At 40.7% G+C, this 27,570-nt stretch overlaps 1 protein-coding gene across 1 annotated transcript in view; it reads left to right on the plus strand.

The window, feature by feature from the left end:
- The first annotated feature begins 12,391 nt into the window (after positions 1–12,391).
- LOC110678099 overlaps positions 12,392–27,570 on the plus strand; it is a 55,925-nt gene continuing 40,746 nt past the window's right edge. Inside the window, exons 1-2 of the mRNA XM_021850693.1 lie at positions 12,392–12,635; positions 14,661–14,777. Of these exons, the coding sequence (XP_021706385.1) occupies positions 12,521–12,635; positions 14,661–14,777 (232 nt within the window). The 5' untranslated portion in view covers positions 12,392–12,520. The remainder of the gene's footprint in view (positions 12,636–14,660; positions 14,778–27,570) is intronic.

The raw sequence follows: 27,570 nt of genomic DNA on the forward strand, positions 1-27,570 counted from the left end.
GTAACATTGGTTTCATTATTCTGGTTTTAGTTTGCTGTAAAAATCTTGGCCCAAAGTTACCCTTATGGCCCAATGTCACCCCGCACGACGGTATTATTCGTTTGGATTCAAAATTTGGCCGAATCGCAAACAACCATTTCCACAGTGCAACATGCACAAACATCGATCCATGCGGATGAATTTCTGTTTGAGTTACGATTGTAAAACTCCGTATTTAACTTCTGGCGGGAGTTTGTTATGTGAGTTCTTTTCCCATCAAATTGTCACAGCACCGACAGAGAACGGGGCGCTCCACGGCGCTCCTTGTGACTCAATATTTGTAACCTCTCGCCTTTGGGACTTGTGTATCGACACCCTCACCCTTTTTGCCCCTCGAAATCGGTATTTCTCCCGAATGCCCGAGGAGTCGGAAAATACTAGATAAAATTTGCAAACTACTCATGTTTCTAGTTCATTTGAAAAACAAAATGTATCCACCTCCCCCCTTTGTGTCAGCCGTCGACAGTCCCCGGTCTTTGGATTCGGCGGCTCGTTTCGTGCCTCTTGTTTTTCACTCGCAGTCAGGAGAACAAATACACAAATGTTGGGAGCGAGGAAAAACAAAACCAGAGCGTGAGTGGTGGAAAAAGGCAAAAGTTTCCGTCGCCGTTTGCCAACAGGGATGAATGGAGGACTATACAAAGGACAACGTAACCAAACCACCCATCAGAGTGATAGGAAAGTTTTCCAGCGGAAACAGGGCAAACGTATAGCTACTGTAGCTGAGTGCTTCCAGCTCGAAACGCGAATAAAAAGGGCATTTTCAGACTAACCATTGTCAATTTTAAAAAAGTGCATGTACTTGTAGCTTTCTGTTATAATATTTCCTATCAATATTTTACTTAATAATCAAGGCTACGTTTGAAACGACTGAAGACTTTTGGAGAAGGTTTAAGGTGATTATAGAACGAAGCCACACCTCAAATTTTCAAAAGCACAAGACATCAGAACCAGACAGCTCTTTACGATGAAAATTTATCCCATTGGTCACCACCAGCAAGCAAGCAATTTGATCGGTTTTCAACGCTAACTGTTGTCAGATTACCAATCTTGAGCACTTGAAAATTCTACGTTTGGCTTCGTTTTATAATCACCTTAATCAAATGCACCGTCCGTTTAAGTGATATAGTTTTTCGATTTTTTAAAATTTTTTTCATGGGTCATTTTGGAAACGTAGTCTGGAAACCTGAATTTTGATAGAAAATATCATATTGAAAATTTTGAGAAGCTCCATATACATGTGCACAGTTTCAATAAATTCAAAAGAAGTAGCATCTCCACGATTTGCGTTTTGATCTGGAAATGCTCAGCTGCTGTTGCTGACTTCGGGCCCAAGTGAGTGACAAATTTGTACAAACTGATCCACATAGTTTGGTGCTGCTGATGCCTGTGCTTTGAATGGAATAGGAATGAGCTAGGAAAAAAGCCATCAAACTTTTTTATTTTTGTGTGAGTTTCTACATTGTGGAAACACGCTTTTGCCGGGGCTTATGGGATTTCAAATTAAATGGATGCCTCGGGTACTTCCATATCACTATGGGTATGCGGTGGAAGTTCAGCGGTGGGGAAAATGGAAAACTGTGGTTGATGAAATATGTTTTAGGGTCAATTATTCTGATGGAATCTGCAGAGGCAGGTCCAACAATGTACAATAGGGATGACTTAAGGAGTTGAAATGACTTCGAAGCTAGGGTCTAAGGCAGACCACAACAACTAGCTGGAACAATATTATATAATAGGTCTATCACCTTCTGTAAACATCCGTGGGTATGAAGCAATGGCATACAGAAAATTTCAAAGTAGATTCCCGGTACAGTTCAAGACCTTTGAAGGGTAAAGATTTCCTTTACTTCCGTGGACATAAGGTATTATACTGAAGCAGGCTTTGTCTCTGGGAGTTCGTTCAGGCATTTCATCTAGAATTCCTCCAGGGATTTCATCAGAAGTTCCTTCAGGGAACCTGGATACTGAAGATTCTCTAACGATTCCATCAGGAGATCTTTTTCCTTCAATGATTCCATCTGGTCTTCCTGCAAGAACATCTCTAGAAATTCCTCCAAGGATTCCAACAGGATTTCTTTCGGGGATTCAATCATGAGTTCTAGAGGTATTCTATCAGGAGCACCTTTCGGGCTTCCATCAGAGTTCTTCTGGGGATTTCATCAGGAGTTCCTCCAGAGATTCCATTTAGAGTTCTTAAAGAAATTCCACTTGGAATTCCTCCAGTGAGAGGAATTTTCCATCAGGATTTCTTCTAGGAATATAATAAAGAGTTCATTTAGGGATTTAATCAGGAGTTCCATCAGGAATTTTATCAGGAGTTCCTCTAAAGAGATTATATCATGAGTTCCTCTAGAGATTCCATCAGAAGTTCCTTTAGAGATTCCATCCGGAATCCCTCCAGAGATTATGGCAGAAGTTCTTCTAGGATTTTATAAGGTAATCCCACAGGAATTCAACAATGAATTCTTTCAGAGATTCCATCAGGAGTTCCTCCAGGAATTACCGCAGAAGTTCTTCTAGGGATTACAGCAGGAGTACATCTGGGGATTCCATCAGGGGGGGGGGGATCTGAACAGAATTTTCTCCACAATGGCACAAATCTCCCAACTGGTGGGGAACGTGCCTTTGGAGCCGGCCTTCTGATAGAATTACTCCAGGAATACCATCATGAATTTCCGTAGAGATTCCACCAGATTTCACTTTATTTCGCACTGCGTGCTAATATTTTAGCAGTATAATAGCCCTATAAGCCCAGATAGGTGAATCAGCATGCTAGTGGTTACTTGGGTTACATCAGAAGTTCTACTATAAATATTTCTAATGTTTCCTTATGAAATCCTTCTGGGATTCCACCATGACCACCTTCTGGGATACTATCAGAAGTTCTTCTCTAGGGAACTCTTCAAAATAATCCTCCAGGAATTGTTCAAGGGTGTCCTCCCGGAATTTTTTAAAGGATTCCTCTCGAAATTCCTCAAGGAGTAAACCTCGGAGTTCTGTGAGGGATTCCTCTCGGAACTCCTCCCGGAATATCTCCAAGGATTCTCGAGGGAACCTTCGGGGATTTTAACAGAAATTTATTTTAAAGATATCACCACCGGAAATGTTCAAGCGATTCCTCAAGGGATTCCTCCCAAAATTCCATAAAGAATTAATCCCGGAATCCCTCATGGTTTTTCCCGGAATTTTGCAAGGAATTCCTTGCCGAATTCCTTTGGAGATTTTACCATAAATTTCTCATCAGTATTTAACCGGTAATAAGAAAATAGACAAGTATATCCTCCAGTGACTCTTTCAGAAATTCCTCCTGGGATTCAAAAATGGAATTCTTTCAAGTATTTCTCCAAGAATTCCTTCAGTAATTCCACCATGAATTCTTTCAATAAATCCGCTAGGATATTCTCTAAGGATTCCAACTAAAAATACCCCACATAAATCCTCCAAGGATTCCATCAGAGGTTCCTTGATGAATTTCATCTGGAATTCGCCGAGGTAATTCTCCAGGATTTCCATTAGGAAAATTTTCAAGGATTTCAGCCAAAATCCTTATAGGGATTCCACTATAAATTCTTTCAGAAACTTCACCACTATGAATTTACCGGATATTCGAAATATCCTCCAGAATATCTTCCAAAACATTCTGGAAAACAATCTTCAAGGATTCCGCCAAAATGTTCTCCAAGGATCCCATAAAGAATCTCTCAAGGGATTCGACCACAACTACCTACCGTTTTGATTCATATTACGGACACTTAAGGCCTCAGTGAAGTATAACCCAGCATAAAGCATACAAAATAAATCATTCTGTATGATTCCTTAGCGTTATCGAGCGTCGGAAGCCCTTAACTTTCGAATGGTGGATAAAGAATACGCTTCCGCAACTTGAATAATTTTGAATAAATCAAAATGTGTGGCCTTTTCAGGATTCTTATTCCGGACGCCTCCTTACTTTTGCCTCATATTCCGGACACTTTGATTCGAATTGCGGACAGCTCATGAAAATCATAAATAGAAAAGACAAATCATCAATTGAAATCGTCCAACCACTAAAGAGCCATCTAAGGTAGTTGGGCAATATAAATTTTCAAAGACATTTATGGAAAAAGCTTACTAAAACGAGCCTCGAAACTGAGAACTTTTGTACGGCAAAAAATGAAACATTTCGTGTGAAATGTTTCCCATACAAAGTAGAGTGTCCGGAATTTGAAGCTGTCCGTAATATGAATCAAAACGGTATAAAGATTCCACCAATAATTCCTTAAGGATTTCACCAGTTTCTTTAATTATTTCTCCAGTAATTTTTCAATAGAGAAGATTTGTTTTAAAAATTTCCCTAGGAGTTCTTTCAGGACCAACACTGAGAATATCACCAGAATTACGCCAGAAAAATCTACCAGAGTTTCTTCAGATGTTCTACAAGGAAATATTTCGAGGATTTTACTAGAATTTCTCTTCTTAGAATGTGTTCAGGGTTATCATGAACTCCTCCTGGGAATTGACCACAAAAAAATCCAAAGAGTACACAAACATTTTTTTCTGAAAAATCACCAATTTTTCCACGACAGAATCTACCAGAAATTCCTCGATGGTATTTCAAAAGATTGTTCATCTACAGATTCCACTGATATTTACTTAGAGGATTGAACTAAGCATTTATCTGAATCCATGCAGGTTGAATCCTTGAAGAAACCTGGAAGATTTTATTTTTGGAAAATTTCTGCGAAAATCCGTGGGTCAATTTCATGAGAAATCCTTGAAGAAATCACAGCAGAAATTCCTGAATATATCTCTGGAAGAACTTTTAAAGCAATCCCTGAAGAAGTTCCCAAACGATTGTCTAAGGTAATTCTCGGTGGATTCGTAGGAAAAATTCCGGCAAGAAATACTGGAAGGGATTTATGGATAATTTCTTTCCCGAGCAACACACATGTTATAATTGAGTATTATAAACTTATATATGACTAAATTTGGTTATATATCAGTTGATTATACACAATTATAACATGTGTGCTGCTAGGGTTTGGGAATACTCGGAGGAATTTCTAGTAGATTCTTGGAGTATTTCCTGAAGGAATCCCAGAACTAATATCTCGTAGGGTCCCTTCAGGTAAACCGGAAAAAATCTTTGAAGGAAACACTTTAGGAATTTATAAAAGAATTTGTTGAAGGTTGCTTAAAAGTTATCCTAACTTGAGCGAATCTCTAGAAAAATTCTTGATGGAATCCCGTGGAGAAATCTTGGTGCAATGCTTGAAGGAATTCCATGATGAATCTTTGGAGAAATTCTGGGAGGAATTGCCCTTAGATTTTTTGGAGTAACTCTGCATGTATTTCTGTAGGAATTTTCGAAGGAATTTCTAGAGAAAATCGTGTAGGAATACCTCATAAAATCTCTTTAAGAACTGACTGAGTCACAGGAAAAAAAATCCTGAATGAGTCTATTTAGGAATTCCTAAAGTTTTTCTGGAAGAACCACTATATAAATCTTGGTGGAACTCTTGAAGGAAGCATTGGAAGAATAACTGAGCAAATCACTTGGAGAGTTTTTGGATAAATCTCCGGAGGAATCCCTTTAATTACGGGAAAGAATCAATGAAAAAATTCTGGTGGAATTTCTGATGGAACTATTGATGGAATTAAAAGAGGAAGCTCTGACAAATGTCCTGATGAAATCCCCGTGGGAAATTCTAGTGGTGTATATCTTTAGGAATACCTGGACAAGTTTATCAAATAGTTCGTGGTGTGATTCTGGGTACTGCGTTATCTAATCCTTGTAAATAACTTCTAGAATAATTTCTGAAGGAATCTTGGAAGAAATGTTTATAGCAGTTTCTAGAAGAATTCATGAGGTCAGCCTTAGAATAAGTCCTGTAGAAATTACTTGAGGATTTTTTTGGATTAATCATTGAAGGTATCAGTGGAAAAAATCCTGAATAAATTGTAGGAAATCTTTCAAGGAATCTCTGGAGGAAGTTCATGATGAATTCCAAAATATATTTCTGAAGAATTTTCCCCGCAGGATTTTCTGGTTGAATCTGTGGATAAATTCCTAGAGGAATTATTCATAAAATTCCTGGTAGAATCCCAGGAAGAATTTCTGGTGGAATCCCTAGTATAACCCCAAAGTAACATAACTAGAGAAAACCACAAAAAAAAATCTAAATATAATGTTTGGAGAAATGCTCATATCCATTCCCATATCCCTGTTCAGAAAAATTCCCGACAAATTTTTGAGTTTTGCCGGACTGTTTTGTACGAGTTATAACTGGAATTCCCGATCAATATCATTTTTTTTCGGTTCTTAAATTTTGAAAGTTCTGCTCTTATTTACTACGATTATTGTCCAAAAATCGTAGAAATATTCCCCCCACAGCCATAGAATTCAGATAATAACAATCACATATCCATTAGACTTGCCGAGCTCATTCCAAACATGCGAATAAATATAGTGTTGCTTCAGTCGGTCAAACAGTTGCATCAACATAAATCACTTTGACTAACTTGGGGGCGGAATCAATGTTGATCAAACTGTCTGGGCGTCTGTGAGCTGCATAAGACTAACTTTTGGAATTGCCCTTCACGCAAACGAATTGTTGAGGTTCGTACTAGGCAGATGAACGTCAGCGTTTTAGAAACCAAAGTTCCCCAGGCAGAATCTCCAACAATTCTAATTTTCCAGTTAACGATCGCTTGCTGAATAATTATACCCATCAGGTAAATTATTGTCTTGCTCATTCACAAGCACAACGGAAAATCCCAACAGAAAAAGCACCTGCTTCTAGCAATATGTTTCTATTTGATTTTAAATTTTTAACTAAACGACTGAATAAAATTATTGACGCAATGTTCAAAATCGCCACTAACTAAATTGTTATAGGATTACGTTTCTCTAATGGATGCAATTTTTTTTTTTTGTTTGAATACTTTGAATTGAAATGCTCGTTGTTTAAGTAGTAAAGTGAATGAGCAGGTTATTAAAGCCTGTCCACGATAAATTTCGGACACGGATGGCGGGTGTACCACAGAAAGTTCGAGAATTTTACAGAAAGAAGGATTAACATCCTTGTCAACTGTTTATTTTGTAGATATAACTCTTTTATTCTGAAATAAACAATTGTTTTTGTTGAATTATGAGTAACTTTTTTTTTGCTGCCATTATTTGGGTGTCCGAAATTTAACGTGGACAGGCTTTATTCCAGCTTTTTACGCTCACTATAAAATTACGGAGGGATAATTAGATTTGACATTTCCTGCGTACATATTTTAAAGCTTTATCTCAGTAGGAGCTTCAATTTCTGATTTCTTAACATTTCACTCTTGTCTTAGTAACTAATTGCATTTATTTTTAGGGATACAAAGAGATCATCCTAAAAACATAATGATGAGAACAAAAATGGAAACGATAAGGATCTTCAGATGTCAATTGTTTCTTTGTATGATTATACTAATTCAACCGTTTCATTCATCATGATTGAATTCTCTAGCGTAGTATGAGGTCTAAATGGGTCTGCCCATGGTAATAAGCCGTACATTCTTGGTTGTCCAATCGGAACATTCTGAAAAGCCTTTTCAAACGCACAGGCTTCTTCTGCAAATCGGGGGAGTCGAAACAAGTTGCTGTCTACGTGAAAAACGTGAGATGCCTAATATCAACCAAATAACAGCGTGTCGAGTCTCATTTGACACCACTTCTCACCTCTCCTGACTCTAAGAATAAGCAAAATATATCGCATGATTAAGAGGAAGCTAATCTGTGGATATCAATTAATAATTAATTTTGTACAATCAAAAAAATATTCAAAGTGAGTAGTGTTTGATCCTTGGGGTGGGACGCTCGCTCCAGCGGGTAAAACGGATTCTACCCCATTACCCCGAATCCCATTACCCCGAATGCCATTAACCCGAACGCCATTACCCCGAATTCCAAAACCCCGAATGATCCATCACCCCGAATGACATTACCCCGAATTCCAATATCATGGGGAAATGTCATCAATATCATCATGTGAAGATAATTGTAAATTCGGGTAAAAAGCATTCGGGGTGATGGAATTCGGGGTAATGGTACATTGGGGGTAATGGAATTCGGGGTGGTGGCATTCTGGGAAATGGCATTCGGGGTAATGGGGTAGAATCCAAAACCCCGAATGATCCATCACCCCGAATGACATTACCCCGAATTCCAATATCATGGAGAAATGTCATCAATATCATCATGTGAAGATAATTGTAAATTCGGGGAAAAAGCATTCGGGGTGATGGAATTCGGGGTAATGGTACATTGGGGGTAATGGAATTCGGGGTGGTGGCATTCTGGGAAATGGCATTCGGGGTAATGGGGTAGAATTGGTAAAACGATAGGGGGAAAAGTGAATACCGCTTCAGTAGTGTTTGATCCTTGGGCTGTGATGATCGCTCCAGTGTAGGTAATGGTAATCACCCGGTCATAAGATAAAAACCGGTGCACTCTTGTGAGATCTATATTTCTATATAACCTATTTACTACTTTATTACCTATTACCCTTTGAAACCACTAAATACGTTCCAGGGTCAAAAATCTAATTTTCGACTCAGGAAGTGTGAAATCATTTCAGATGTCCATTTGATATCTGGGTGTTTTCATAATGAAAATGACCTCAGAATGTGTGTGTATTTACTGCCATTCTTGAAAAGGGTCGTTGGAAATTACAGTACAGCTATCACCTTCCTTCTCCCGGGCTAAAGTTATCTGCAAGTATGTAGATATCGAAAGATGTCAATAAATATATGCATAAAAGCACTGCCGGTCAGTGGGAGCTGGATTGTACACACACACATCAAAAATACATTTTAAAAGTGGTGGTGAAAAGGATTAGGTTATCCCCACAGCATGGCTTAGTTCGAGCACCAGCAGAACACCAACGTTGAACACAAGAATCACAACTAATGACATGGCGATTAGGGCGATTCAATTTTTGAAAATGTTTGAAAATCCAATCTCCCATATGCTCCTTATTGACCCATAACGCGGGTAGATTGCCCCATATGGTGCAAAGATCTACCAGTGAACCCTAGTCCTGACTGCTTCAAACGAAGAGAACAGGATATTATAGTAATCAAAGGAAAATTTTTTGGTCCTTGTTACATTTTTAAACCTTGTTGATAGTGACAAGTCTCGATTTTCCCGGTTGCCGGAAAAGATCTTGAGATAAGGAAAATAATGAGTCGAATACAACAGTTTTTTTTTCTAATCTTATTTATTTAGTTCTTTAGTTTGAAGAAGTAAGGACTAGGATTCTGATGCATGCACAATATTGGTGTAATTTCTTGGCATTATCAAGGGATTCGATTTTGACTGATAAAGAGGCGCGCCTGTGGAGAGTGTACCCACCACATTCTTCAAAGGGTATAAATAGCGGAAACTTTCAATTAGAATCCTTTTTTGCGATCAAGTTAGGAATTACATCTGTAAAAAAATCCGAATACTTTATCACTTTTCAGTAGTGGTAATGTAACACGACATGCACTAAACAAAGGTCAAGGGATATACTACAATAGATCAAATATTGGTCGCAGTGGTTTATGTTCCGAACAGAAACAAAAAAATGCTCCTTACCATCCTTACGTTATAATAATGTTTTGTGAAATTTTAAGCTTTCCAGGTGGTGATTTAAAGGTGGTCCAAGGACAATGTAGGATTATATAGAAATTACTATGGAGAAATTTTGAGTAATGTTCCAAACATGTAAGCAGAAACTTATCATCCCATATTGAAAACTCATTTTTCAAACCTTAATGAAGGATATTGCTGAAGAAACAAATCCCTTTTGAGCAAAGGTTTTTTGTACATGTTTGCAGGGCTATAATCCCATATCAAGCTAAATAATAGCAAACAAACTCATGAATATCTCTTCTGATATCCGTCTTATTGAATGAACTCTCTTCAGCAAATTTCTTTATTTTGGTTTGAAGAATAGGTTTTTACTATGGAAAAATAACTTTATGCTTACATTACAGTACTAGCGTATTTTGGAAATGACGGGGTTGGTGGTCTGATGGCTACCGCTTCTGCTTCATATGCAGAAGGTCATGGGTTCAATCCCAGGCCCGTCCCTTTCCTCGTACTTTGTAGTTGTATATCTCTCACTTGCTTCTATCTTCCATTCTAAATATATCACACTCAAACTATTCGTTCATAGCAAACGCTAGAACCAGAGACGGACAAGAAACCGTTTCTCTAACGCTTACTACTTCCACGCGCACGCCTTTCTTACGCCTGATACATAGGCAGTCTGCTAACCACAAAAGCAAACCTCTCTGCCATACCTTTCCCCCAATCCATACACTCCCGCATGAACTGGCGTGGATGCAGTGGAATATACGGTCTACGTGGGAGTCAGTTCAATGCATCATCAATTCCTCCCCCTTCCCCTCATTGGTCTGCATTCTGACGTGGCAGGTGCCATTGTTGCCTAAAAATAGAAGATCACCTGAGGATGCCTGTTAGTCCCAAGCAGTCATTCGGTTGGTTCCTTGTGTAAGTGCAGCTGATCTGGCGATACTGGAGTGCATCCACGGGCGGCCAATCAAGCTCTCAAGCTCAAGCTCAAGTACTAGCGTATTTTGGAAATTTCTCTAAATTTCTCCTTAGTAATTTCCATATAAACATACATTGTCTTTGGGCTACCTTTAAATCACCACTTAGAAAGCTGAAAATTAAGGAACACATGGTAGATTGAATTTTCAAACATTTTGAACCGCCCTAATGACGATATACGCCTTTATATTTATAGTCTTATAGTCGTTCTGTGGGAATGAAAAATCCGTTTCCCAGTGGAAAGTCCCACTGAAGAACACATTTGAACATCTTCATAATAAATGGAAATCTGTTCTTCAAGTTGCTAAGTTGCTGCCTTCAACCACTTTTTGTTGACCTAAAATATCGATGTATAGTTGAATCAAAGACAAATTAATGACCTCCATATGGCCATGTCCCTTGCAGTTACCCAACATTTTATGGCTCATAAGTTAATCTAGAAAGCCGTGAAAAGTGTACTGCGATCCGTCAAACTTGGGTACCTTTTGCACTACCGAGGGACCAAATGCAGTACTAGAAGTGGTACCCAATCTGAGCCCGAGTGGGACGGACCTGGTTGAATTATTAAACAAGAAACAATATTTTTTTCTACTTTCAAAACAAAGAAAGGAGACTTCTGTCGTTTCAGTGACAACTTTCAACATCACAATGCTTGCTTTGATTCTGCCATGAACAAAATTATAGTGTAGGCAAGATATGTCAAAAGGGGATGATTTAAATTTTATGGCGTGCTAGCGTAAAAAGCTGGATAACTGTAATACCATAATAACTGGTAAAAGTTATAACTGGTATATAGTTATTACTTTAACTTATTTGAAACCTAGATCCAAGTTCAAAAGAAATCCTAACATTTTTGTTTATTGTAATGATCGACTGAATGAGGCATGTGATGAAATTGCTATCATCATTCATAGGCGTATAAAACATATTTTTACGGCATTCGAAACTTTATATGTTTCTGTTGAAACACAGCTTGGGCAGCATCCATTTATAACATAACGCTATAATTCAACCCCCTCCCCCCTTCATAACGCTTTTTGCATGAAAATTTTTAAGAATGTATATGACTCGTAACGCTTGAGCTTACCCCCCCCCCCCCCCCTTCAAGCATAACGTAATTTGTGGACGCCGCCTTGGTAAATGTACTTTATAGCAGTAGTGTATATTTTTCTTTTCAATGCACTGTTAATTTGCTTCAAACTGACTTGTGCAAAATTGACTCGCATAATTTCAAAAAATTATCACTGGTGATTTTAATGTAAAACATCGCTCAGGGAATAATTTGCAAACAAATTCCAGCGGCAGAATTTTATTTGATGAGTGCTCTTCAGGGTATTTCAAAATTCAATGCCCTGATAGATCTACTTGTTTTTCCTCTTCTAGAAACACTTCTACGATTGATTTGAACTAAACCGACTGTATTCAGTTATTCACCTTTGTAGCCCACTGGTTACTCACGCTGATTTTGACCATGTCCCTGTTACATTTCAAATATCACATGTAGCGATTCTTAATCCTGTCAGCTCCACTCTCAGTTATTTTTAAGCTGACTGGAATAAATATGAAACATATGTACATCACTGAAAGCTAGTTTGAAAGCAGTTTATTATCATGCATCAAGCATTTCAAACCTAAGCAACCCTAATAACATCATAATTGTCAAGAAACATTGAAAACCATTTTTTGAAACAAACTTGTTGATAAATATTGGTAAGCTCCAAACATTTTATCTTTGCAATCAATATGAACTATGGTTCAACTTCCAGTGTCACTTTTTGATCACTCCAATTTCATTTCGAACATTTCCAGAAAAAAAATCCTTCAAGCCCCACCGAATCACATCGCATCCAGTTCCAATTTCCAGTTAGCCCTAGGCCATCAACTAAAAACGACAAAGAAATCATGACTGCTGCGGCGCCGCCCCTCTTAAGATCCGTCCATTTTACCGATAGTGAAACACTGGCTAGGAAAACATTTTCGCCTCTCAGATACAATGTGCCGCTGTTTGTGTACAAAAGTTAGTGTGAAAATTATCTGCCACCCGTCATCCATTCCGACCCATGTCTGGGGTCTCTCGGAACGCAAGCAATTTTCTTTCTCGTTGAATTTCCCATCTGCTTCCGCCCAACCTGCGCCAGGTGTTTCTTTCGCTTTCCTTGGCATTGACCCCCTCTGGGCAAAATGATGCGGAAGGATATCGGAACAATAAACAACTCCATAACACCTTCTGCAGCTTCCTCAGCCGGATAGAAGAGTGAACATTCTGGAAGCGGGAAAAAAAATCCGACAGGAGACAAGTTTATTTTCCACAGTCCTTCCATAGCTCCACCGATCAACTCTGGGGCTAGGACTGCAAAAAAAAAACTTCCGAGTGTAACTTTTCGTCAATCTCCTTTTGATTGCAACTCCGACCGCCTGGCAGTCGTGGCGTCATCACAGTGTGTCACCGAGCGTCGTGATGCCAAAGTTGAAAATTTGTTGTTTTACCTCCATCCTTCCTTCCTTTCCCTATCGTCACAGACAAATAGACGTAACATTAGCAGTATTCTTTCGTGTTTAACATTTCGCACTATCGCCATCTGCAAGCCTTATTTTTTTTGCAATCTTCTACAGATTACACGCAGGCATCGTCCTTTGATTAAGAGGCCTGTGTCATATGCAAACAAAGATTTTTCATATCCCTGAGGTAACTTAGGTAAGTCAGATGTGAATATTGTTTAAACACTCAAAGTTTCAAAACTTTGGTTTCAAATGATGAAAAAACTGATGTTGTTTAAGCATATGAAGGATGATAGCAACTCCACTACATGCTATACTCAGGCGATCATTTGAACGAACCATAAAGTTTGGATCTGTTTTGAGTTTCAGATAAGTTTAAGTAATAATCTTTTAAAAATCCAACAGCTCGTCGTCTTCACCATTAAATAACGAGCATTCCAATTTAAAATGTTATTCTAAATAAACTTCAAAAAATAAAAACATCATCATATTTTTCTTCTTTTTAGCATTACATCCTCACTGGGACAGGGCCTGCTCATCAGCTTAGTGTTCAATGAGCACTTAAGCAGTTATTATTACGGTTGTTAAGAAAATTTTCCATTTTGCGGTAGCCGCCGAGTTCTACCGCAGCTGTCAAAGTTCTACCGCAGGCTTCGAAATCATTCTATCATTGAAGCAAACAATTCAATCATAGTATGCTTGAAAGAGAAAGCTCTATGAGAAACACCAACAAACAACAATCTTCAAGACGGTATCCAAGGTATCATTGAAGCCTACTTATGATTTACCAGTGCAAATCAGTGATGTGACAGCTGCGGTAGCTTTCCGTTGAACCGTAAAACGGAAAGTTTTCTCTAAAATTGCAATAACTGCCTAATTTTTTGCCGAAGTTGCCGTTTTTGCATTCGTATATCGTGTGGCAGGTACGATTATACTCTATCCCCAGGGAAGTCAAGGAAATTTCCATTACGGAAAGATCCTTGATCGACCGGGAATCGAAACCAGACACCATCGGCATGGCTTTGCTTTGTAGTCGAGCACTCTAATCACTCGGCAAAGAAAGGAAACACCATCTGGTTAAAACATTTGCTTGAAAAAAAAATGACAGGTAAAGTGTCCAATGGTATTGAGCGGTTCCACGCGAAATCGTCCCATGTTTTAAGGACAATAAAGTGTATACTATACAATGCCGATTTTGATTTTTTTTGTCGGTATTAATGAAGCTGCCGGTAGAGGTTTTTTTTTTGCTGCTAAATAATGTGCTAAGATTTTATGTACTCTTGGAGAGATCACGCATTTTGTACAGTCAAGTTCTTAATGGAACAGACTTTATTTGAAGTGGGCGATGGGTTTTCTATTAAATCCTTCAAACTGCCACGTCTGCTTGTCTGTTCTGTTGCCATGTATCATCAAAATTGAACCCAGCTGTTTTACTGTTTTACCCCCGAAAATATTGCTTTTCGACCCCTTTTCATGCACTGGAAGAGACCTTACGTAGCTGTACCTTTCCTTATAGTTCTCCCCTTATACTCTCTCGTTTCAGAACTAACCATTCCGGGCGTACAGCGTCGTGACGAGTTGAGAATCCTTGCCAACGGTCGCCGACAGTTACTCCGGAGGATGTTGAAGGCCAACTATAGCGAGCTGCCAAATTGTGAAGGTACTTTTATGAGCGATTTCTTTTGCCACCCGAATCATTTTTTTACGAGCGGTTACTATACAAGAACGTACAAGACAGTTTCCAGACGAGGTTTATGATGAATTGTGGATTGTGGTTTGATTTCGCCACAATAATAAATATTATGAGCATTAAATTTACGCATTTCAGTAACCAGCAGGAAGCTTAACGAGCACATATTTTCAGAATATTTATGTATTATAACTTAATGAAATATTCTTCAGCACTCCAGGTATTGGCCATAGCTAGGCTTACTAGATCCCTTGGGAGGACATGTCCTTTCTTTGGTCACATGTGCTTTCGCCTTTCTTTTTCGAAATGAGCCTATGTAATGTTTGATATCTATTCATACCTCTTCCTAATCTATTTGTTCAAATATTTTAGCATATCTGTTTTGAGTAAACTTTGTTAAAGATTCAAGTTGTAAGGATTAAGGTTAAACCAGACTTCATGGCACGGTAAATGTCTGGGCATGGCGTACCATTTGTACCTCGCGTGCCTGCAGGAATAAAATAGACCCTTTTGTGTGGTCCTTAGCCTCTTGCCCAGCAACTCCTAGCCCTACCTCCTCGCGGTACTGGCTGGGGTACGAGTAACCTTAGGGAAGATTGAGTAACCAACCCCAGTCGGAAGGAAGGGTTTGCTTTTGCTTCTGCAAACCTTGAGCGTCTGTACTCCATGTTAGGAGTGGCTCACAACAGCGTCTGTTCCCCTTGTTAGGGGCGGCTGATCATCGTCCGAGTGCCAGAGAAGGACTCTAAGCTAAACTGCGCATTATGGTCCTCTGAACATTTAGGGGAAATGTTCCTGCGGAAATCTAGGGGGTTGGTGTCAGGTCGTTTTGAATCGTTGGCGATCGCCATCGCTGGACAAAGATCTGTTGGAGAGCAGGTACATCACACATCCTGCAGGGGAGATGTCTATGCGTAAGAATTGTAGAGGTAGTCGAAATAGAATGTAAATGTAAATCACTTTTAGAGTTTATTCACAAATTTTATAACGCCGAAAATGGTCATTTTTGATACCCACCCACCCCCTCGTAACGCTTTTTGTATGGACATTTTAGGAATTTTGTATGAGCTGTAACACTCGTACAGCCATAAAAAATCAAGCACCGAATAATCAACGAGATAATACGAACCGCCAACCGGCGAAGACCACAGCGACGTATAGAGACTAGCGATTGGAAGCTCGGTACGTGGAACTGCAAATCTCTCAACTTCATCGGGAGCACACGCATACTCGCCGACGTGCTGAAGGTCCGCGGATTCGGCTTCGTAGTGTTGCAGGAAGTGTGTTGCAAGAAATCAATGGTGCGAACGTGTAGTGGTAACCATCTACCAGAGCTGCGGCAACACACACGAGCTGGGAACAGCTTTTATAGTGATGGGTGATATGCAGAGGTGCGTGATCGGGTGGTGGCCGATCAATGAGAGAATGTGCCAGTCAAGGCTCAAAGGCCGGTTCTTCAACTTCAGCATAATAAACGTGCACAGCTCTCACTCCGGAAGCACTAATAATGATAAAGACGCCTTTTACGCCCAGCTCGGATGCAAGTACGACAGCTGCCCAAGCCACGACGTCAAAAACATCATAGGAGATCTAAACGCTCAGGTTTGCCAGGAGGAGGAATGCAGACCGACTATTGGAAAGTTCAGCGCCCACCGGCTGACGAACGAAACGGTCAACGACTAATTGATTTCGCCGCCTCCAAGAATATGGCCATTTGTAGCACTTACTTCCAGCACAGCCTTCCATACCGATACAACTGGAGATTATCACAGCAGACAGAATCACAAATCGACCACGTTCTGATTGATGGACGGCACTTCTCCGACATTATCGACGTCAGGACCTATCGTGGCGCTAACATCGACTCCGACCACTATCTGGTGATGGTCAAACTGCGCCCAAAACTCTCCGTCGTTAACAACGTACGGTACCGACGACCGCCCCAGTATGACCTAGAGCGGCTTAAGCAACCGGATGTCACAGCGGCATACGCGCAGCACCTCGAGGCTGCATTACCGGAAGAGCTGGATGAAGCCCCTCTTGAGGACTGCTGGAGAACAGTGAAAGCAGCCATCAACGATGCAGCTGAGAGCAACGTCGGGTACGTGGGACGGAGTCGGCGGAACAATTGGTTCGACGAGGAATGTAGGCAGATTTTGGAGGAGAAGAACGCAGCGCCAGCGGTCATGCTGCAGCAAGGTACTCTTTAGAACGTGGAGCGTTATAGACGGAAACGGCAACAGCAGACCCGCCTCTTTCGGGAGAAAAAACGCCGCCTGGAGGTGATGGAACAGCTGTGTCGGTCTCAAAAAACACGTAAGTTCTATCAGAAGCTCAACGCATCCCACAACGGCTTCGTGCCGCGAGCCGAGATGAGCAGAGATAAGGATGGGGGCATTTTGACGGACGATCGTGAGATGATCGAAAGTTGGTAGCAGCACTTCGACGAACACCTGAATGACGCTGAGAGCACAGACAATGAAGGGCGGACAATGTAGGAAATGCCTTTGGAAACCAACCAGCCCCCACTTTGAGAGAGGTTAAGAATGCCATTCACCAGCTACAATAAAGCTGCTGGTAAGGATGGAATCGGTGCTGAACTCATAAAGATGGGCTTAGAGAGACTGTCCATTTGTCTGCACCGGCTGATAGGCACAATCTGGGAAACAGAACAGCTACCGGAGAAGTGGAAGGAAGGGGTAATATGCCCCATCTACAAGAAAGGCGACAAGTTAGCGGCCTGCAAGATATTATCCCAGATCATCTTTCGTCGTCTGTCACCTGTAGTAAACGAGTGTGTGGGAAGTTATCAAGCCGGCTTCGTTGACGGCCGAACGACAACGGACAAGATCTTTACTGTACGGTAAACCTTCCAAAAATCAGAGTTGCGCAATATCAGCCATATCAACTGATAGCTGATGTACTAAAACTATCAATATTACTTGCGAGCTATCAATATCACTTTAATTTGACAACCAACAGCAGTGATGCGACATCGCACTCTAGATCATAATCGCTGCAGAATGAGTGATCACGTGGTAATCAACCAAACTATTAATACTTGTTTTAATTATGAATCGTGGTTTACGGCCAACCAGCCGAGTGGAAGTTTAACAACTACCGAAAAGCTAAACATTACATATAATTTGCAATTGGATTAGATGGACAAATTGATGTGAAGATTTGCGAAAAAGTTACACGTCTTCTCAGTGAGAATCGAACTCACGACTCCCCGATCTCTAGTTGGGGCGCGTTAACCACTACGCCATGAGAGGACTCATGAACGCAGAAGTTAACCTGAATTCGATTTCAGCTCAATAATCACGTGGTCCTCTTTCGCAAAGTGCACCTCTTTCGGAAGAATTAGATGCCCATCCAAACACAACGCTTTCTATATATATCCAATGCCTAGCCCGAGAGCGCATTGTTTTTTAGATATAGGAATAGCACACTACACTAGCCAGCAACTGCGCTGGCTGAGGTTTCTATTGTGTGGGCTTCCAATGGGTCGCGACGTTCTCAAACGACCGGTTACGGAACATGAGTCCGTTGCTCGATAAATACTTGTTTTAATTATGAATCGTGGTTTACGGCCAACCAGCCGAGTGGAAGTTTAACAACTACCGAAAAGCTAAACATTACATATAATTTGCAATTGGATTAGATGGACAAATTGATGTGAAGATTTGCGAAAAAGTTACACGTCTTCTCAGTGAGAATCGAACTCACGACTCCCCGATCTCTAGTTGGGGCGCGTTAACCACTACGCCATGAGAGGACTCATGAACGCAGAAGTTAACCTGAATTCGATTTCAGCTCAATAATCACGTGGTCCTCTTTCGCAAAGTGCACCTCTTTCGGAAGAATTAGATGCCCATCCAAACACAACGCTTTCTATATATATCCAATGCCTAGCCCGAGAGCGCATTGTTTTTTAGATATAGGAATAGCACACTACACTAGCCAGCAACTGCGCTGGCTGAGGTTTCTATTGTGTGGGCTTCCAATGGGTCGCGACGTTCTCAAACGACCGGTTACGGAACATGAGTCCGTTGCTCGATAAATACTTGTTTTAATTATGAATCGTGGTTTACGGCCAACCAGCCGAGTGGAAGTTTAACAACTACCGAAAAGCTAAACATTACATATAATTTGCAATTGGATTAGATGGACAAATTGATGTGAAGATTTGCGAAAAAGTTACACGTCTTCTCAGTGAGAATCGAACTCACGACTCCCCGATCTCTAGTTGGGGCGCGTTAACCACTACGCCATGAGAGGACTCATGAACGCAGAAGTTAACCTGAATTCGATTTCAGCTCAATAATCACGTGGTCCTCCTTCGCAAAGTGCACCTCTTTCGGAAGAATTAGATGCCCATCCAAACACAACGCTTTCTATATATATCCAATGCCTAGCCCGAGAGCGCATTGTTTTTTAGATATAGGAATAGCACACTACACTAGCCAGCAACTGCGCTGGCTGAGGTTTCTATTGTGTGGGCTTCCAATGGGTCTCAGTTGCTGGCTAGTGTAGTGTGCTATTCCTATATCTAAAAAACAATGCGCTCTCGGGCTAGGCATTGGATATATATAGAAAGCGTTGTGTTTGGATGGGCATCTAATTCTTCCGAAAGAGGTGCACTTTGCGAAGGAGGACCACGTGATTATTGAGCTGAAATCGAATTCAGGTTAACTTCTGCGTTCATGAGTCCTCTCATGGCGTAGTGGTTAACGCGCCCCAACTAGAGATCGGGGAGTCGTGAGTTCGATTCTCACTGAGAAGACGTGTAACTTTTTCGCAAATCTTCACATCAATTTGTCCATCTAATCCAATTGCAAATTATATGTAATGTTTAGCTTTTCGGTAGTTGTTAAACTTCCACTCGGCTGGTTGGCCGTAAACCACGATTCATAATTAAAACAAGTATTTATCGAGCAACGGACTCATGTTCCGTAACCGGTCGTTTGAGAACGTCGCGACCCATTGGAAGCCCACACAATAGAAACCTCAGCCAGCGCAGTTGCTGGCTAGTGTAGTGTGCTATTCCTATATCTAAAAAACAATGCGCTCTCGGGCTAGGCATTGGATATATATAGAAAGCGTTGTGTTTGGATGGGCATCTAATTCTTCCGAAAGAGGTGCACTTTGCGAAAGAGGACCACGTGATTATTGAGCTGAAATCGAATTCAGGTTAACTTCTGCGTTCATGAGTCCTCTCATGGCGTAGTGGTTAACGCGCCCCAACTAGAGATCGGGGAGTCGTGAGTTCGATTCTCACTGAGAAGACGTGTAACTTTTTCGCAAATCTTCACATCAATTTGTCCATCTAATCCAATTGCAAATTATATGTAATGTTTAGCTTTTCGGTAGTTGTCAAACTATTAATGTTTTTCAGTGACCAACACACCGTTTTAATCCATCTGCAGCACTGTCAAAAATATTTCACGGAAAAATTGCTATTTTATTTGCTTAATTTAAGACTAAACTTAGCCCATCACTGATATCCATAGTCTATGGCTATCAATGCACTAGTGATGGCGTAGACAGCATGATGTTGATGTGATATAGAATGATCTGAATTGTATCACAGTCGACCTGTACAAATCAGCAAATTTCAAGCGTTGATAGTGACAACGAGCAACTCTGCCAAAAATGTCGTGAATACCAGGTCCCAACGTATCACCTTTTCATCGATTTCAAGGCGGCGTACGATAGTATCGACTGCTTAGAGCTATGGAAAATCATGGACGAGAACAGCTTTCCCGGGAAGCTCACGAGACTGATAAGAGCGACGATGGAAGGTGGGCAAAACTGTGTAAAGGTTTCAGGTGAACACTCCAGTTTGTTTGGATCCCGCCAGGGACTACGACAAGGTGATGGACTCTCGTGAATGATGTTCAATATTGCGCTAGAAGGTGTTATAGGGAGAGCCGGGCTTAACAGACGGGGTACGATTTTCACGAGATCCAGTCAATTTGTTTGCTTCGTGGATGGTATGGACATTGTCGGCCGAACATTTGAAAAGGTGGCTGACCTGGCCTGAAATGCGAGGCAGCAAAAGTTGGACTGGTGGTGAATGCGACCAAGACAAAGTACATGCTAGCTGGTGGGCCGAGCTTGACAGGGATCGCCTAGGTAGCAGTGTTAAGATAGACGGGGATAAGTTCGAGGTCGTCGACGAGTTGATCTACCATGGATCCTTGCAGACGGCTGACAATAACGTTAGCCGTGAAATACGGAGGCGCATCATCAGTAAAAGCCGGGCCTTCTATAGTCTTCACAAGAAGCTGCGCTCAAAAAAGATTCACATTATAAATGTCAAAAAAGATTCACACTCGCACCAAATGTACCATTTACAAAACGCTCATAAGGCTGGTAGTCCTCTACGGGCATGAAACGTGGACGATGCTCGAGGAGGACTTGCAAGCACTTGGAGTCTTCGAACGTCGGGTGCTTAGGACGATCTTTGGCGGTGTGCAAGAAAACGATGTGTGGTGGCAGAGTATTAACTACGAGCTCGCCCAACTATACGGCGAACCCAGTATCCAGAAGGTGGCCAAAGCTGAATGGATACGCAGAATACCGGACGTAATCCCTGCAAAGATGGTGTTCGCGTCGGATCCGGTTGGTACAAAAAGGCGTGGAACGCAGCGAGCTAGGTGGGCGGATCAAGTGCGCATCGATTTGGCGAGCGTGTAGGGCAGAACTGAGGATGGAGAGTTGCGGCCACGAACCGAGTATTGTGGCTTGAAATTGTTGATTCAGTGTTATCTGTTTAGATGTTAACTAAATAAATAATAATAATACGAGTGGTAGTTAAGTTATCAAATCTTTCAAAACTTCCGACCGAAACTTGATTAAAAACAAACCTTAACTTTTATCTTCGTTATTTCGACTGGTAACCTTTGCCCCCTCAATAAACTTATGAAGTTGGCGCCTCTGTTCAATTAACTTTTTATTAGACCCCTCTAACCTTGGCAGTAGGGCTGGCTTTAACCTTCGGAACAAAGTGCTATTCTTTGCCAATAGGGTCCTAATTTTAGTACGAAACGCTTAGGTTTAGACCGAAAACATAGGTTTACTCAATCTTCAAATGTCTTCTGTTGGTTCACGTTCAAAACCCTTTTTTTTTGCACAGCCATTGGTTTGAACGATTAATTTTGGGTCTGCAGTCAACCGCACAAGTCAGCTACTCGATATTTTGTATCTCGATATCGAGTTGAACAACCATAGTAAAAGTTGATTTTCATGGCTACCTCGATGGTCCCTTGGATCGCATTGATCCCATCATTATCGAGTTAAGGGGAGTTTACTGTATTTTGTTGTCCGTAAACATCGGGTAGGAACAAACCCAGTGCTAAAAAATAGATCCCCTGTGTTGTTTTTGTCCACTAGGTGAACGCCCAACTCGATCAAAAGTGTCAAGGTTCAAACTTGAACCCATTTTTTAAATTTTAAAGTTTTAAGATGATATAGCCGTTTTATGAGCGGGACTATTTACCAAAGTAGTGGCAAGAACACGATCTATTGTGATATTCAATAAAAACATTTTACGACCATATTGAAACGGCCGCTACCTATATTGAGCTGATATAAGCATAAGCATTGATGACCGTACAATTCGTAGTTGCTACTCCGTGATTGACCAGAATAATCGAAGTTGCACAAGGAACCAACAGATGTAGCTTGGGAGTAGCTTTCCATCTACAATGTACACTTTCGAGAACTCCAAACATTATAAAGTCAATAACTGCGCAGACCACCTGACCAGACGATGACCTTACGGTCATCGGGAAAAGGAAGGATAATGAGTGTGACATCCATTGTTACTAGAGACCAAGATCACCTCTGCATCTCCATGGTTGAAACAGGAAGGAATTTGTTAGTGGCGAGGGTTTAAAAGTTACATAATCAGGATTCACCTTGGTAAGTGATGCGATTCATGCAGTCTCAGTTCAAAAAGTCACACATAAGACACTAAAGACAACGTGAACCTATTGTAAGTCGACACTTTCTGTAATTACAAGAAATAGGTAAAAGGAAATGTATGTTCTGTTAAGCATGAACAAGAGTTTTTGTCAATACTTATAGTGACGAAACATTCATATTCTGTTGTATAAATACATAATAGTGGCATTCCTATCGTTGTCATGATATAAATAATGTTTTAAAGACACCGACACGATAATACTTGCCTTTTGATGGAAGCACCACACTAGAACGAACTAGCATGCAACACCCAGTGGCACAGTCGAAAATCTTGCCTGACGAAAAATTTTCCAGACTGAAGAGGGAACTGAACCCACACTCTTTGATTCGATGCGGTAAAATGCTTATTAGCACCAATCGCACGGCCACGGAGTCCACAATATGTTTCATATTAATCAAACATTTAAGATAAGAGCATGAAACGGGCTCACCAAATTAATCATCCATCCGTGACTGACTGCTCAGTCGATACACGCGACATACACTAATTCATTCCGGTAACGTGAAACCCGAACTTGAGCTCAAAACTTAGACGACTCTTTTCCGGACGTAAATTTTCAAAAATCTAAATAAAAATCGTGTCACAAACCTTGTCTAATTCCACTAAACACAGCTCAGAATCAGAAGAAAAAAATCGCGAGCGAAAAAATTTGAAGTCCGTATCTACCAACTACACAACTATATTGAGCTGTGAATTTGTTTATCGGCATATCGGTCCATTTTGCTCGAAGTAAGAGGGAGCATGGAGAAGAAAGCAATGAATACTAGATGGATAGGTACCGTAAGGGAACGGCGAGAGAAATTGGATTAGATGTTGAAGAGGGCATACCATATTAAACAGTATTACTTGAAACGTCACTTCCTTGTGGCTAACGTCCCCTATGGGAACGGCTTGGGTGTGTTTTGAGAATGACACTACCAAGACAGCCAAAAGGAAGGAGGTTTCAAGCGCCCTAATACTGTTTGGCGATCAAGCAGGTTCTATTGAGCTGATTATAAAAAACAGTTAACATTTGTTAAAACTTAAACTCAGTTTTGGTTTGGTTTGTAGATAAAAATTCTTTATTTCGTCTGTTAGGTCATTATTGGTAGTCAATGTTCGATAGCGATGTAAATAATCCAATGTTTATAATTCAATATGATTCACATGATAATCCAATAGCATTACTCGCAACACTGAATTCAAGTGAGAATATTTATGAACCTATCTGCAGCAGAACATTTATAGCGCCCGCATACAACCTCGTATGCAAGTTCCCGTTGGATCTCGTTTGGGCATTATTGGAATAACATGACATACGTCATCAATCCTTCAATTCTGGATTGTTATTATTTTGATCGAATCTGATCATCGCGATCTCCTCGCGAATAGTTCCGCGATATTTCAACATTTCCCCTCAATCCGGACATTAAGGATGTTCAGCAGTTTCCTATGTTGAGCAGCTGGAAGTCCTTTGGTGAATGCATCAGCTGGTTGATCCACCGTCGAGATATATTCTATCTTTAGCTTCCTGCTCCTGACGAGTTCCCGGATGAACATGAACTTCAAATCAAGGTGTTTCATTCGTTGGTGACTTCGAGGTTCTTCAGTGAAGTTTATGCATGGAATGTTGTCTTCCATGATTATGAATGGAGAACTTTCTATGCCCAGTTCATTCAGAAGGTTTGTTAACCACAATCCTTCTTTAGCAGCTTGACAGAGTGAAATTAATTCAGCTTCTGTTGACGACAAACTAACCGTTTGTTGTCTTTTGGTTGACCAAGACACAAGATTGCCGAAAACAAGAAACGAATTTCCAGAAATTGATTTTCGATCATCGATGTCGTTGGCAAAATCGGCATCAGCAAAACCCAATAAAACGTTTGAGTGTTCTCTATTGCTGAATACGATTTTTGTGTTCATGGTTCCTCGCAAATAACGCAAAATGCGTTTCAATCCTGTCCAATGTGCATTTGAAGGGGAAGCTTGGTATTTGCTTAGGATATTTACTGCAGCACTGATATCAGGGCGTGATACTAATGCTAGATATTGCAAGCAGCCAAGCAATTCTTTGAATGGATGTGATGTTAATTCATCATCATTTGACTTGACCCATCGTACATTCGGATCTAGTGGAGTGCTAACTGGTTTTGATTCGGACATTCCAAATCTTTTTAGGATTTTCTCTGCATAACCTGCTTGAGATATTTCCATGATTTGGTTCTGATAATCTCGGTGTATGTCCATACCCAAAAAGTGTTTCACTTCTTTTAAATCTTTCATTTGGAATAGCTTCCCAAGTTCAGATTTTATCCAGTTTAGTTGTGAATCCTGTTTTCCAAGAATGAGTATATCGTCTACATATAAAATCAAAATCAAATCTTTTGCTCGAGACGTATACACACAACAGTCACTCTTTAATGGAATAAAACCCAGCTTTTTAATTTCGTCATCGAATTTCCTGTTCCAAGATCTACTAGCTTGTTTTAAACCGTACAAACTTTTCTGTAGACGTACGATTTGAGAATTACCTATCTCATCGTTTGGAAGCTTCATGAAGATCGTTTCCTCTAAATCTCCATAAAGAAAAGCTGTCTTAACATCCATTTGATGAATAAAAAGTCCATTCTTATTTGCGACTGACAAAATTGTCCTAACGCTTTCCATTCTGACTACTGGAGCAAAAGTATCCTGGTAATCAAAACCAGGTCTCTGTGAGCAACCTTTTGCAACAAGCCGTGCTTTATAGCGGCCATCGTCTTTCACCGAAAAAACCCATTTCGAATGAATAGCTTTTTGGTTCTTCGGTAAACAGTTGACCACTGTCCAGGTTTTATTTTCATGAAGAGAATTTAATTCTTCATCGATGGCAATTTTCCAATTCTCCCAGTCCTCCCGTTTCTTCAATTCGGCTACTGTTTCTGGAGCATCTTCATCGAATGTTGCAGAAGCTATCTTGGCAGAACTCGGTTGGAATCTTTGGGGAACTTTTCTTTTCCGTGTACCACGTCTTAGCTCTGATTGCTGCTCATCGATGCCCTCATCCTCCTCAGCATCCGCGAAAACCTCATCAGACGTCTCGATTGTTACAACTTCTTCTGCTTCCACTTCTTCCTCAGGCTCAGGAAGTCGAATCACCTCTTCTCCATCATCTTTGTTTGTTTTGCTCTCATCTTCGTTGCAGATTGAAATTTCTTCCTCCTTATCTTCATTTTCGCAGTGTTTCTGCTCCCTCACAACAATTGGTAGATGAACATCTTCGGTTGTTGTATTACTGCGAACAATTGATTCATCAAAGACAACGTTTCTGGATATTTCAATTACTCGGTTGTTTTTATTCCACAACCGATATCCGTTATTCGCATAACCTACGAATGTCAATCGTTTTGTCTTCGAATCAAGCTTGTGACGTTTCTCTTTCGGAATTTGCTTGTAAGCATGGCTACCAAACATCTTTAGATTACTAAGGTCTGGTTTCCTGCCATTCCACATTTCAAAAGGCGTCTTGAGTTCAACAAGAGCATTTGTCGGAGACCTGTTAGTGACGTAAGCAGCCACATACAATGCTTCTCCCCACATTTCTTTCGAAAGTTCACTTTGATGGAGTAAAGCTCGAACCTTCTCCATTAGCGTTCGATTTATCCTTTCACTTACTCCGTTCTGCTGAGGAGTATAAGGAACGGTAAAAATCATTCTGATACCTTTATTCCTACAGTAGTCTTGGAAATCTTTGCCAAGATATTCTCTACCGTTATCGCAACGCATTTTAGACAACTTTTGACCAAAGTGAGCTGTTGCCATTGCTTCGTATTCTTTAAAACGATCGAATACGTCACTTTTTCTTTTAATGAGATAAACAACAGTGAAATGGGTAAAATCATCGGTAAAGGTGACGAAATACCGATACCCATCGTAGGTGGATTGCTCCATATACCCGCATACATCTGTATGCACTAATTCAAGTGGCCGACTTGATCTGGGTAATTGCATAGAAAGAAACTTCTTGCATGATTGTTTGCCTGCTAAACAACTCTCGCAAACTTCATACTGTTTGACTAAATCATTTGATGAAATATCTATTCCATCAACCATATTGTTTTTGAGCAGTTTTTCAAGCCCCGAAAAACTAAGATGACCGAGCCGTTTATGCCAATCGGTTAGACTTACCTTCCTTTGACTAAATAACGCTGCTAGGTCGACAGTATGCTCCAAAAACATTTCAACGCAATACAAACCATTTTTATCTTTCCCCTCAGCGATAACCTCGCCTTTATCTTCAATTCGAACCTCTTTATCCTGAAAAGTGACCCTTTTCCCCATGGAATTAATCTTTCTGACTGAAAGGAGGTTTTCTTCGAGATTGGGAATGAAAAGAACATCGTACAATTCAATACGTTTTATTTTGTTCAAGCCAACAACCGATTTCAATGTTACCTTTCCTTTCTTCACAGCCTGTAGGGTCTCCCCCGACTTTGCTGTGCTGATGGTAACCGGTGTTGCCAGCTTCACCGCTCTCTGTAACAATTTTTCGTCGTTCACCATGTGGCTCGAAGCTCCAGAGTCCACAGCAAACGATACCTTCCGAGATTCCTTCTTCTTTTCTCCTGCTAGCATCGCATGACCTTGGTGATGAACAAACCGCTTCTTCTTCCTCTTTAACGCCGGGCATTTATTTTTGTAGTGTCCTGGCTTTCCACACCCAAAACACTCAATTACTCTTCTGGTCGTTTTTAGCGCCACGTCTGGCACCACTGGCTCATCATCGACCTCCATCGTCTCGCTTTGCTCCGC

This window comes from Aedes aegypti, chromosome 3 (genome assembly GCF_002204515.2).
Source record: "Aedes aegypti strain LVP_AGWG chromosome 3, AaegL5.0 Primary Assembly, whole genome shotgun sequence".
Taxonomy (NCBI): Eukaryota; Metazoa; Arthropoda; class Insecta; order Diptera; family Culicidae; genus Aedes; species Aedes aegypti.